The sequence below is a fragment of the Oncorhynchus gorbuscha genome, linkage group LG17, assembly GCF_021184085.1.
Source record: "Oncorhynchus gorbuscha isolate QuinsamMale2020 ecotype Even-year linkage group LG17, OgorEven_v1.0, whole genome shotgun sequence".
Taxonomy (NCBI): Eukaryota; Metazoa; Chordata; class Actinopteri; order Salmoniformes; family Salmonidae; genus Oncorhynchus; species Oncorhynchus gorbuscha.
This window is the reverse complement of record NC_060189.1, coordinates 32,248,113-32,261,562: the sequence shown is the minus strand read 5'-3', so window position 1 is coordinate 32,261,562 and position 13,450 is coordinate 32,248,113. Positions and strand designations below refer to the sequence as shown.

The 13,450-nt window shown below is 42.8% G+C and overlaps 1 protein-coding gene across 1 annotated transcript; it reads right to left on the bottom strand.

Moving 5' to 3' along the window:
- Positions 1-5,195: 5,195 nt before the first annotated feature.
- Positions 5,196-7,925, bottom strand: LOC124001492 (NF-kappa-B inhibitor alpha-like). The gene is made up of 6 exons (XM_046308305.1): positions 7,607-7,925; positions 6,991-7,096; positions 6,593-6,806; positions 6,312-6,400; positions 5,907-6,164; positions 5,196-5,688 (listed from the first exon to the last, which is right to left on the bottom strand). Exons 1-6 carry the CDS (start codon positions 7,897-7,899, stop codon positions 5,644-5,646), a joined length of 1,005 nt encoding a protein of 334 aa, XP_046164261.1. The 5' UTR covers positions 7,900-7,925; the 3' UTR covers positions 5,196-5,643.
- Positions 7,926-13,450: the final 5,525 nt, after the last annotated feature.

Genomic DNA, 13,450 nt, shown 5'->3' with positions numbered 1-13,450 from the left:
GTTGTTGAATCTTATGTTCATACAAATATTTACACATGTTCAGTTTACTGAAAATAAACACAGTTGACAGTGAGAATACGTTTCTTTTTTTGCTGAGTTATATGTATATATATATATATATCTTTGCAGGATCCTGACAGACTGAAATTGATGTCCACCTTGTGTCCCAGTCAGAGCGAGATTGAGTGTTTCCTTGTGTTCCAAACTAGAGGGGAGACTACCCTAGAGAAATGAGCACTACCACAGCTCTTCAGAACAAAAGCTCAGACTTGCTGTACATTTACGCTGTTCAGTACATGTTTTTGAGATTATTTTCCCATATAGTTTATTTTCCCATATGGTGCATATATCCAAAGCCTAATGCTGACTATAGAAATCTCTGAAACTCCTCTGTTACTTACTTATACTCCAGAGTGGCGCAGCTGTCTAAGGCACTGCATCTCAGTGCTAGAGGCTTCACTACTGACCCTGGTTCGATACAATTGGCTCAGCGTCGGGTTTGGCCAGGGCAGGCCGTCATTGTAAATAAGAATTTGTTCTTATCTGACTTGCCTGGTTAAATAAAGGTTCAATTAAACTTACTAACCGACATAAGTGGTTTCAGCTCTTCTGGAATAAATTGTGGGCCACTAGTATTAAGCATGAGAGATACTCACCAGCTCAATACATTAGTGATGCAACAACACAAGAATATTATAATTAATTGATTGCTACTAGCTCCTATCAGTACAGCAAAAATGTCAAACAAGGACACAAATAATAAATCAAATGTCAGAACGAGTCCAGTTAACCCAAATAACACTTTCAGTAATCCAAATGCAATCTATTCGTATATACTGTTGAAGTCGGAAGTTAACATACACCTTAAACTGAGTTTAAATGCATTTGGTTTTAACAGTTCCTGACATTTAATCAGAGTAAACATTATCTTAGGTCAGTTAGGATCACCACTTTATTTTAAGAATGTGAAATGTTAGAATAATAGTTGAGAGAGTGATTTATTTCAGCTTTTATTTCTTTCATCACATTCCCAGTGGGTCAGAAGTTTACATACACTCAATTAGTATTTGGTAACATTGCCTTTAAATTGTTTAACTTGGGTCAAACATTTTGTATAAACTTCCACAAGCTTCCCACAATAAGTTGGGTGAATTTTGGCCCATTCCTCCTGACAGAGCTGGTGTAACTGAGTCAGTTTTCTAGGCCTCCTTGCCCGCACAAGCTTTTTCAGTTCTGCCCACAAATTTTCTATAGGATTGAGGTCAGGGCTTTGTGATGGCCACTCCAATACCTTGACTTTGTTGGCCTTCAGCCATTTTGCCACAACTTTGGAAGTATGCTTGGGGTAATTGTCCATTTGGAAGACCCATTTGCAACCAAGCTTTAACTTCCTGACTGATGTCTTGAGATGTTGCTTCAATATATCCACATCATTTTCCTACCTCATGATACCATCTATTTTGTGAAGTGCACCAGTCCCTCCTGCAGCAAAGCACCCCCACAACATGATGCTGCCACCCCCGTGCTTCACGTTTGGTATGGGGTTCTTTGAGTTGCAAGCCTCCCCCTTTTTCCTCCAAACATAACGATGGTCATTATGGCCAAACAGTTCTATTTTTGTTTCATCAGACCAAAGGACATTTCTCCAAAAAGTACGATCTTTGTCCCCATGTGCAGTTGCAAACCGTAATCTTGATTTTTTTTTATGGCGGTTTTGGTGCAGTGGCTTCTTCCTTGCTGAGTGGCCTTTCAGGTTATGTCGATATAGGACTCGTTTTACTGTGGATATAAATAATTTTGTACCCGTTTCTCCCAGCATCTTCACAATGTCCTTTGCTGTTGTTCTGCGATTGATTTTCACTTTTCGCACCAAAGTACGTTCATCTCTCGGAGACAGAACGCGCCTCCTTCCTGATTGGTATGACGACTATTGTTTGTACAGATGAACGTGGTACCTTCAGGCGTTTAGAAATTGCTCCCAAGGATGAACCAGACTTGTGGAGGTCTACAATTATTTTTTTCTGAGGTCTTGGCTGATTTCTTTTGATTTCCCCATGATGTCAAGCAAAGAGGCACTGAATTTGAATGTAGGCATTGCAATACATCCACAGGTATACCTCCAATTGACTCAAATGATGTCAATTAGCCTATCAGAAGTTTCTAAAGCCATGACATTTTTTTTTAAATTCCAAGCTGTTTAAAGATACAGTCAACTTACTGTATGTAAACTTCTGACCCACTGGAATTGTGATACAGTTAATTATAAGTGAAATCATCTGCAAAGAATTGTTGGAAAAATGTGTCATGCACAAAGTAGATGTCCTAACCATCTTGCCAAAACTAAAATGTGTGGAGTGGTTGAAAAAACGAGTTTTAATGACTCCAACCTAAGTGTATGTAAATCTCCGACTTCAACTGTAGATGGGAGGGATTGAGGGTGACTGAAGGATGTGATTCAGAACTCTTTACTTTTTCCACATTTTGTTACGTTACAGCCTTATTCTAAAATGTATTCAATAGCCCCCCCCCCAATCTACACACAATACCCCATAATGACAATATCAAAAAACAGGTTTAGAATTTTTTGCAAATGTATTAAGAAAACCAACTACAATATCACATTTCCGTATGTATTCAGACCCTTTACTCAGTACTTTGTTGCAGCGATTACAGCCTTGAGTCTTATTGGGTGTGATGCTACAAGTTTAGCACACCTGTATTTGGGGAGTTTCTCCCATTCTTCTCTGCAGATCTCTGTCAGGTTGGATGGGTCTCTCCAAAGATGTTCGATTGGGTTCAAGTCCGGGTTTGGGCTGGGCCACTCAAGGACATTGAGACTGTCAGAGTGACCATCGGGTTCCTGGTCACCTCCCTGACTAAGGCTCTTCTCCCCCGATTGCTCAGTTTGGCTGGGCAGCCAGCTCTAGAAAGAGTCTTGGTGGTTCCAAACTTCTTCCACTTAAGAATGATGGAGGCCACTCTGTTATTGGGGACCTTCAATGCTGCAGACATTTTTGGTACCCTTCCCCAGATCTGTGCCTCGATGCAATCCTGTCTCTGAGCTCTACGGACAATTCGTTTGACCTCATGGCTTGGATTTTGCTCAGACATGCACGGTCAACTCTAGGATCTTATGTAGACAGGTGTATGCCTTTCTTAATCATGTCCAATCAATTGGATTTACCACAGGTGGACTCCAATCAAGTTGTAGAAACATCTCAAGGATGACCAATGGAATAAGGATGCACCTGAGCTCAATATCTTTTCTCTGTAGACATCAATGATGTCACTCTTGCTTCTGGGGATTCTCTGATCCACCTCTACGCAGACGACACCATTCTGTATACTTCTGGCCCTTCTTTGGACACTGTTAACAAACCTCCAGACGAGCTTCAATGCCATACAACACTCCTTCCGTGGCCTCCAACTGCTCTTAAATGCAAGTAAAACTTAATGCATGTTCTTCAACTGATCGCTGCCCGAGCCCGTCCGCCCATCTAGCATCACTATTCTGGATGGTTCTGACTTAGAATATGTGGACAACTACAAATACCTAGGTGTCTGGTTAGACTGTAAACTCTCCTTCCAGACTCACATTAAGCATCTCCTATCCAAAATTAAATCTAGAATCAGCTTCGTATTTCTCAACAAAGCCTCTTTCACTCACGTTGCCAAACATACCCTCGTAAAACTGACTATCCTACCGATCCTTAACTTCGGTGATGTAATTTACAAAATAGCCTCCAGCACTCTACTCAGAAAATTGAATGTAGTCTATCACGGTGTCATCCATTTTGTCACCAAAGCCCCATATACCACCCACCACTGTGACCTGTATGCTCTCGTTGGCTGGCCCTCGCTTCATATTCATCGCCAAACCCACTGGCTCCAGGTCATCTATAAGTCTTTGCTAAATAAAGCCCCGCCTTATCTCAGCTCACTGGTAACCATAGCAGCACCCACCCGTAGCACGCCCTCCAGCAGGTATATTTCACTGGTCATCCCCAAAGCCAACTCCTCGTTTGGCTGCCTTTCCTTCCAGTTCTCTGCTGCCAATGACTGGAACAAATTGCAAAAATCACTGAAGCTTGAGTGTTATATAAAGGGGAAATAATGTAAATAAAGTTTTTTATTTTTTATACATTTGCAAACATTTCTAAAAACTTGTTCTCTCGTTGTCATTATGGAGTATTGTGTGTAGATTGAGGGAAAACATTTTAAACATTTTAGGCTGTAACAACAATGTTGAAAAAGTGGAAGGGGTCTGAATACTGTATATTCCCCTTCATGAAGACAGTCCGGATTTTCCATCCGAAGGCTGTCGTCATTTCTCCATGTCATGCTGAGTCATACAAGTCCCTCTTAACCCCCATTGGGGCGCTTTTCTGAATTGCCTGACTGCCCCTCTGTGTTTCCTGCTCACTTAGGGCTTTGAGGGAGTATGCTATGACTAAATCATTTGCCTTCACTTGCAGAGGTTTCTTTGAGAATATACCACTGAAAAGTAGAACGACGGGGGCAAAATTACTCATCTTTGTAGTATCAACACTAGTAGCTCTATGATAGAATCCCTTGAGAATTTTAGCTTGTACAACCACACTGGCACTAGTATCAGATTTCTAGCAGACAGTTTGTTCAAACACGCAGTTAGTTATGCTGTATCTTCCTCATCACGTGACCATAATTACATTGGAGAATTCCTTCTGACTAATTGTAAGAGAGGAATTCCGTTAAGTTCCTCATGTCTGGAATACCATGTCTGGGAACTATGACTCCCCAGCGGAATTTTCAATGCTGCCCATCTTGGCCCTTCCCTTACAGGAAATTCCATTTTACTCCGCTATAATAATATAGATAGACCTCTACAAGTCTATGGATATGTTACGGCTCTTCCTGCCTGCGACTCATTCTGAAGCCTGATCACCAGCATCCTTACACTTCAGTCCCTTATTCTGTTCAGGCATTTGTGATTTGCCATTATATCTTCATAATAATGTGTGTCTTGAACACTGACCTTTCAGGATCTGTTTGATATATTTAACATAATTAAATAATTCAGTCTCAGAGATGGTCACATTCCAAATAGTCCATTGGGCATGTTGCCTGCACTTTCAAGTACTGGAAAAATAAAAAAGCAATTTTTTTTCATCACTATCTCCCACACTGATGGAAAAACACCAGAAATCAAGGCGAAGTTAAATGTCATGATTTAATTTACTGGAGTTTGTGGTTTTGCTTTACCTTTCCACACACAATGGATAACATTTACAGTAATGTCAAACTTTATACATTTACAGTTATAAAAAAAAATATGTATTTGTATTCACAGCCATTTACAATATAATACATGCTGATGCTATTACATCGTTGGTTGGATGTAAGCTTTGTGATAATGAGTATCTATCAGAGAGCCATAAAGACCATTTATTGGCATCCATTTAGTTTATTTGGCATCTTCTCATTGGTTCACACTGTCCATCATCACTATGTCAGTCCTAGGGTGTACCCCAGCCTTCTGCCATCCTCAACCTCGGAGGTTGGCACCACTGCTGGGCATGCCACTGTACCATAGCTAGAGCCTGTGGGCAGCAGAGCTTCTCCCGGTCTGTACTACTGTTCTCTACAGGTTCTTTGGTCGACTTCCTACTTGTGCATATTCCATTGAATGTCATCATACCAACATGTTACCTGCGAAAGGAAAGAAGGTGGATTAGAGCCAAAGTTTATGACTAATCTAAAACATCCAATCTGCTAGGTTCACTCATGACGTACAGTTAGATATGCTGAACCGTTTTCACAGCCGTTTCAACAGAGAATATGGAAAAACCCTACGCTGCATAAGCAATCACACACACACACCTACCTACAGACCTACAGTCCACATACATCAGTTCAGTCACACTCACCTCTTCCTCATCAGACTGCCCCTCTTCCTCACTGTCCTCAGACTCACTGTCTGGCAGTTCTCTCAACTCCTGAGCCGTCAGCTCATACAGTTCCCTTTGGATGGCGGCGTTCTGTCGACCGTAGGTCAAGTGGTACGGCGTGTGACCTCCATAGGTCAGGCTGTTGACGTTAGCCCCGTTACTGACCAGGAGCCGTACCAAGTCCAGGTTCTGTAGGTCCACAGCCAGGTGGAGAGGGCTGCGGCCATTACACTGCTCCTGGAATGCCAAACAAGTGCCAAATAAGTTAATGGGAAATGCACAGCATTTGGGTGCTTTTTTAGGAAATGTGAATGACATAATCAAATGGACTATTGTGAGGGTGGGGTTGAAAAAAAGGCTAACATGCTTTGCTGCATAGCCCACCTGTGCATCGATGTCAGCTCCGAGAGCAACAAGGCTCTCCACAAGCGAGAGGAAGCCATGGATAGAGACCAGATGCAAACAGTTCTGACCTGAAACAGAGAAAGACCAATGGTCAGAGAACAGGGTAATACTTTACATTAAGTTGATCTTATACCTGTGTAATTACTACAGTAACATTGTTGTTACACATTTTTGTAATGGTTTAGTTCCAGTAATGGCCACAGGTTCCCCACAAGCTGAAATAAGTAACAGAAAATAAACTGTGTTTTTCAGTGTCTTACCACTGTAGTTTGGTGTGGCCATGATGGCTGGGAGCTGGGTAGAGCAGCCCTGGGTCTGGGTGAGGACACTGAAGCAGGTGAGAGAGCCCTTCCTACAGGCGATGTGGAGGGCTGTATTGCCACTGTCGTCCACTAGCATTGGGTCACAGCCAGCCCTCAGCAGACGCTCCACTATCTCAGCCTGCTCTGTGATCACAGCCAGATGGAGCGGAGTCTGTATAGGGGAGCAGGACGGGTATGGTTAGGAACTGGAAGTACGAGTCTCTCGCTGCCCCACTCTCGATCTCACACAGATACAGTAAAAGGTGTGTGTGCATCTACTTCATTCCCTCTCATACACACACCTTGTATTCTATCTAAGCATTTACTGTACTTGTGCAGGTCTTAACTGTATGTACCTGTCTCTGGTAGTTCTGTTGATTGAGGAAAGGCTCATTGCAGGACAGCTCTATCAACTTCCTTGCACAGTCCTTGGCTTCATGGATAATGGCAAGGTGGAGAAGCCTGATTAGAAGAAAAGGGGGAATTATTAACTGCTCAGACTACTCAAAAATAAGTGAAGATGATTCATGAATACGACATAAGGTTAAAAGTTAGAATGAAAAACAGGCAGCACTTCATAGTCGTCACACCTTTCCCTCAAGCTATTTCTACTAGTGGTGGCTTGAGGTACTGGCGCACGTTGCATCGTATCTGGTTTCTGGCACGAGGCCCGGGACTTTCCAGACCAGCGGAGTGTGAGCGCCGCCTACTTTGACCCCCAGCCATAGTACATTCCGTTCTGAAAGGTTTGTTTACGTAAAGCCCACAATGGCCATAATCACTCTCCCCCAGTACCTTCCTTGTGCATTGTTTAGATTGCAAATGCAACTTTTGCACACAGGAAGACAACCATAATTGCGCTATAATTAGTCGACTACAAAAATGAGCTTATTATGTAACCGAGAAATAACAGTCGATTTAACTCGAAACAAAACTTGAATGTCTTGATTTGATTAAAGTATCTCAACATACGTGTCTCCGTCCTCTAAAACGTGTTCCTTCCAGGGTTCATTGCCGCATTCGTCTCTCTGCGGTGATGAACAATCCACACGAAGACACTCGAGCTCACTGGCGACAACTTCATATTCCTCGTCTTTGAGAGAGTCAAGGCCGCTGTCCAGCCGCTCTTCGTTGATAGATTGCACTTTCCTATCCTTAGAATGTCGAGCATCAGTGTTATAATCCATGTGGTTGAGGATACTAGCTCGATGAAGGTCCATTGTTGACACTGGCTGCAGTGCTGGTAGTAATTCGGATCTTGACATACACCAGCGTTAAATTATCAGTAGTGCCGGAGGGGGAGGAGTCAACACAGGGTGGGGGATTTCCAGGCGGGTACGCAGGACTCCAAACGGTCTCCATGGGGAAATTTGGGCCACACATATTTCAATTCTGCATTTTCATACTTGTGGCCTCAACAGATTAGGTTTATGTTAGAACACTGCAAAGGGGATTGGATATTTTTGCATAATCCTACATAAAAGCAAAGAATAGCCTAAGTGAAAAACAAAACATATACATTCACTCATGAAATTAAATTGTGTCAAGAATACAAAACATGATTTTGTGCATGGAGATAAGCTATGATCTATTCGGCTAGTAGCCTACTGGCTGAGTAGACCTATCAAATGTTTTTATTTTTAAATATTTTGTCCCTTTGCAATGAGATATATATATATATATAGCTCAAAAATAAAAGGAACACTTAAACAACACAATGTAACTCCAAGTCAATCACACTTCTGTGAAATCAAACTGTCCACTTAGGAAGCAACACTGATTGACAATACATTTCACATGCGGTTGTGCAAATGGAATAGACAACAGGTGGAAATTATAGGCAATTAGCAAGACACCCCCAATAAAGGAGTGGTTCTGCAGGTGGTGACCACAGACCGACCACTTCTCAGTTCCTATGCTTCCTGGCTGATGTTTTGGTCACTTTTGAATGCTGGCGGTGCTTTCACTCTAGTGGTAGCATGAGACGGAGTCTACAACCCACACATGTGGCTCAGGTAGTGCAGCTCATCCAGGATGGCACATCAATGCGAGCTGTGGCAAGAAGCTTTGCTGTGTCTGTCAGCGTAGTGTCCAGAGCATGGAGGCGCTACCAGGAGACAGGCCAGTACATCAGGAGACGTGGAGGAGGCCGTAGGAGGGCAACAACCCAGCAGCAGGACCACTACCTCTGCCTTTGTGCAAGGAGGAGCAGGAGGAGCCCTGCAAAATGACCTCCAGTAGGCCACAAATGTGCATGTGCCTGCTCAAACGGTCAGAAACAGACTCCATGAGGGTGGTATGAGGGCCCGACGTCCACAGGTGGGGGTTGTGCTTACAGCCCAACACCGTGCAGGACATTTGGCATTTGCCAGAGAACACCAAGATTGGCAAATTCGCCATTGGCGCCCTGTGCTCTTCACAGGTGAAAGCACGTTCACACTGAGCACGTGACAGACGTGACAGAGTCTGGAGACGCCGTGGAGAACGTTCTGCTGCCTGCAATATCCTCCAGCATGAACGGTTTGGCGGTGGGTCAGTCATGGTGTGGGGTGGCATTTCTTTGGGGGGGCCGCACAGCCCTCCATGTGCTCGCCAAAGGTAGCCTAACTGCCATTAGGTACCGAGATGAGATCCTCAGACCCCTTGTGAGACCATATGCTGGTGCGGTTGGCCATGGATTCCTCCTAATGCAAGACCTCATGTGGCTGGAGTGTGTCAGCAGTTCCTGCAAGAGGAAGGAATTGATGCTATGGACTGGCCCGCCCATTCCCCAGACCTGAATCCAATTGAGCACATCATGTCTCGCTCCATCCACCAACACCACGTTGCACCACAGACTGTCCAGGAGTTGGCGGATGCTTTAGTCCAGTTCTGGGAGGAGATCCCTCAGGAGAACATCTGCCACCTCATCAGGAGCATACCCAGGCATTGTAGGGAGGTCATACAGGCACGTGGAGGCCACACACACTACTGAGCCTCATTTTGACTTGTTTTAAGGACATTACATCAAAGTTGGATCAGCCTATAGTGTGGTTTTCCACTATAATTTTGAGTGAGACTCCAAATCCAGACCTCCATGGGTTGAGACATTTGATTTCTATTGATCATTTGTGTGATTTTGTTGTCAGCACATTCAACTATGTAAAGAAAAAAGTATTTCATAAGAATATTTCATTCATTCAGATCTAGGATGTGTTATTTTAGTGTTCCCTTTATTTTTTTTTGAGCAGTGTATAATATTTCCTAATTGTAATGCAGTTCTAAGGGACAGTCCTGTGTTTGCTTATTTATCCTGGGTGCCAATTTACTTTACTGTTCAAATTGTGCGGCTCTGAACAACACAGGGTATTCTAGGGATCTTCCTATTTGCATAACATGGGATGAAACACAATCACACATATCTCTTTCTCTTCAAAGGTACATTTCTCTTCAAAGCAACAGAAACACAGCAACTATCTCCATGTTACCAGACCACACTGGCAGGAACATACGCACTCTAGTGGTAACCACTGTTCATCTGACTTCATAGACTGACAAAACATGACTAATACCTCTGATAGGACCCAACTGAACTGGAGGAAGAGAAGAAGAAGAACCATTTGTTGACATTCTAGCCCTGTGTATACCTGGTGCTAACATGGGTCCTGATCTACTCTACATTCTGATTGTGCCCACATTTCCAGAAATGTGTCTACATATGGTATTAAAATGTGTCTTATCTACTGGGTCTGCATTGTGACCCGGTTTCCTGGTTCATTCCTTTATGCAAATTATTTCACAACTATTCTTTCTAAATCCTATTTATTGTAAGTTGCATTTATGTTATCAATCAATGGTGCCACCTGTCAATGATATTAGAGAACCGAATAATGATGAAGTATTCTCTGTTCAGTTCTGTCTACACTTGTAAGATATCCAGACACAATGAGCGTCTGACTACTGTACCTCGGGAGGTGTGAAAGGTGAACATTTAAACAATGAGATCACAATGTTCCCTTTGATTGTCTACCCCCGTCTAAAAACGTGGGCACAATCAGAATGTCGACAAGATCAGGACAAAAGACACAACCAGGTATAAATGGTGCTTTTGAGTCTGTCTGTTTGACTATGGTTGAACCGTAACCAGTATCACAAAACTAATCATTTGACAAGGCAGGTGGCAGAAAAATACCTGATTTGCAATAAAGGAAATAAGTCATGTTTACTTCCCTGTGACACAAGACTGTTAAATCTGACTTTAAAGTCTAGGTACGGGAGGCCATCACGTTTTTTATCTCCTATTATGAGAGGCCTTGTATGGAATGTTCTCTTGAGATATTCTATTGAGACACATGACTGGGTGGACCAGACGTGGTAGGAAACTCCCGGGACATGGAGTACTTTTTGAGGAACAACAAGAATGGTCTGTCTCTTGCTAACTGTGTGTAAACAACAAGGGGGATGGGAGACTCTTGTTACACTAATGAGTGTGCACGCAGAAACACACACACACACACACACACACACACACACACACACACACACACACACACACACACACACACACACACACACACACACACACACACACACACACACACACACACACACACACACACACACACACACACACACACACAAAGTATAAGAAATGCAGTATATTCATTTTCAAGAGACAATGTCTCACCTGACTTTGTAATAGAAACACTTAACAATAAGCGTTGCTGCAGGAATAATGTGTGATGGGTGGATGGGAGTTTCCAAGGAAACTCAACCTTGTAAAAAACAATGACATAAAATACACTTAATATACCAAGGAAGGAGACAAAACGAGTCTCCTTCCTGAGCGGCTGACTTCAACTCTACCTCTGCTGCAGAGGATAAGTTAATTAGAGTTAACTGCACCTCAGATTGCAGCCCAAATAAATGCTTTACAGAGTTCAAGTAACAGACACATCTCAACATCAACTGTTGAGGGGGGGGGCCTCCTGAGTGGTGCAGTGGTCTAAGGCACTGCATCGCAGTGCTAGCTGTGCCACGAGGGATCCTGGTTCAAGTCCAGGCTCCGTTGCAGCCAGCCGCGACCAGGAGACCCATGGGATGGCGCACAATAATTGTCAATTATTGGCCCAGCATTGTCTGGGTTAGGGGAGGGTTTGGCCAGCAGGAATATTCTTGTAGTGACTCCTGTGGTGGGCCGGGCACAATGAACGCTGACACAGTTGGGCCAGGTGTACAGTGTTTCCTCAGACACATTGGGGTGTTTGGCTACTGGGTTAAGCAACATTGTGTCAAGAAGCAATGCGGTTTGGCTGGGTTGTGTTTCAGAGGATGCATGCCTCTTCCGAATCCATATGGGAGTGGATCGATGAGACAAGACTGTAACTACCAATTTAATACCACAAAATGTCAGAGAAAAATGGGTAAAAGTAAAAATGAATCAGGCCTTCATGGTCGAATATGCTGTAAAGAAACCACTACTAAAGGACGGCAATAATAAGAAGAGACTTGTTTGGGCCAAGAAACACGAGCAATTAGACCAGTTGAAATCTGTCCTTTAGTCTGATGATTCCAAATTTGATATTTGTGGTTTCAACCGCCATGTCTTTGTGAGATGCAGAGTAGGTGAACGGATGATCTTAGCATGTGTGGTTCCCACTGTGAAGCATGGAGGAGGAGGTGAGATCGTGTGGGGTTGCTTTGCTGGACATTGTTGGTGATTTATTTAGAATTCAAGGCACATTTAACCAACATAACTACCACAGCATTCTGCAGCGATACACCATTCCATCTGGTTTGCGCTTAGTGGGACAATCATTTGTTTTTCAAAACACACCTCCAGGCTGTGCAATTGGCTATTTGACCAAGAAGGAGAGTGATTGTGCTGTATCAGATCACCTGACCTCAACCCAATTGAGATGGTTTGGGATGAGTTGGACAACAGAGTGAAGGAAAAGCAGCCATCAAGTGCTCAGCATATGTGGGAACTCCTTCAAGACTGTTGGAAAATCATTCCTCATGAAGCTGGTTGAGAGAATGCCAAGAGTCTACAAAGTGGCATCAAGGCAAAGGGTGACTACTTTGAAGAATCTAAAATAGTTGTGATGTCTTCACTATTATTCTACAAGGGAGAAAATAGTAAAAATAAAGAAAAACCCTTGAATGAGTGTCCAAACTTTTGACTGGTAATGTAAGTATCGCAATTAATAGTGTAGAAAATGTACTTTTTTTGGTCTATCTTGAGACAGACCGCTCTGAACTCCTGACAGCATGTGGTACTGTGTAACCATAGCAACGCATGTAAGCAAATGTCCATGTATGCTATTCTAGTTTACAAAATGATAGCCCATTGTTGATATGATTAAGCCTGGATGAAGTGGTGATACATAACAACGGAACTGTTCTTATGGATTTTGTAATAGTCCTTTCACAACTGTTGGAACAAATAGTGCATTGGCAATGAATGTAGTTAACGTTAGCAGCAACCTAGCATGAAATTATGTATACAAAAAGGCCCATCAGTGAAGTGTTTTTTACAGTCTGAGTGAACCGTTTATTGTATTAAGAGTCGTTTATTGATCTTATCTAATGCAATTAATATTTTACTGGCTTCACGGGGGAGTAACAATATGGATCTTAAATTGGTCAGCAATATTAAAAACATATTATTTTGGTATAATGCATTAACTTCTCCAGCTGTACATGACAGTAATCTACATTGTGTTGCTTTGTAGTGTATAGAGATGAGCTACATGTTTTCGTTTCAACAGCTACAGGTTTTGGAAGATGAATACGTTGTTTTGTTTTTAAATTCATTACAGACACTGTAACACGTAT

Bases quoted from the DNA above. Each gene is read 5' to 3' on its own strand.
- LOC124001492 (XM_046308305.1), bottom strand. From the start codon at position 7,899: ATGTCAAGATCCGAATTACTACCAGCACTGCAGCCAGTGTCAACAATG. The intron at 7,097-7,606 runs GTATGTTGAGAT...TCTTCTAATCAG, and splicing joins GTTTTAGAGGACGGAGACAC to GCTTCTCCACCTTGCCATTA. The intron at 6,401-6,592 runs GTAAGACACTGA...TCTCTGTTTCAG, and splicing joins GGCCACACCAAACTACAGTG to GTCAGAACTGTTTGCATCTG.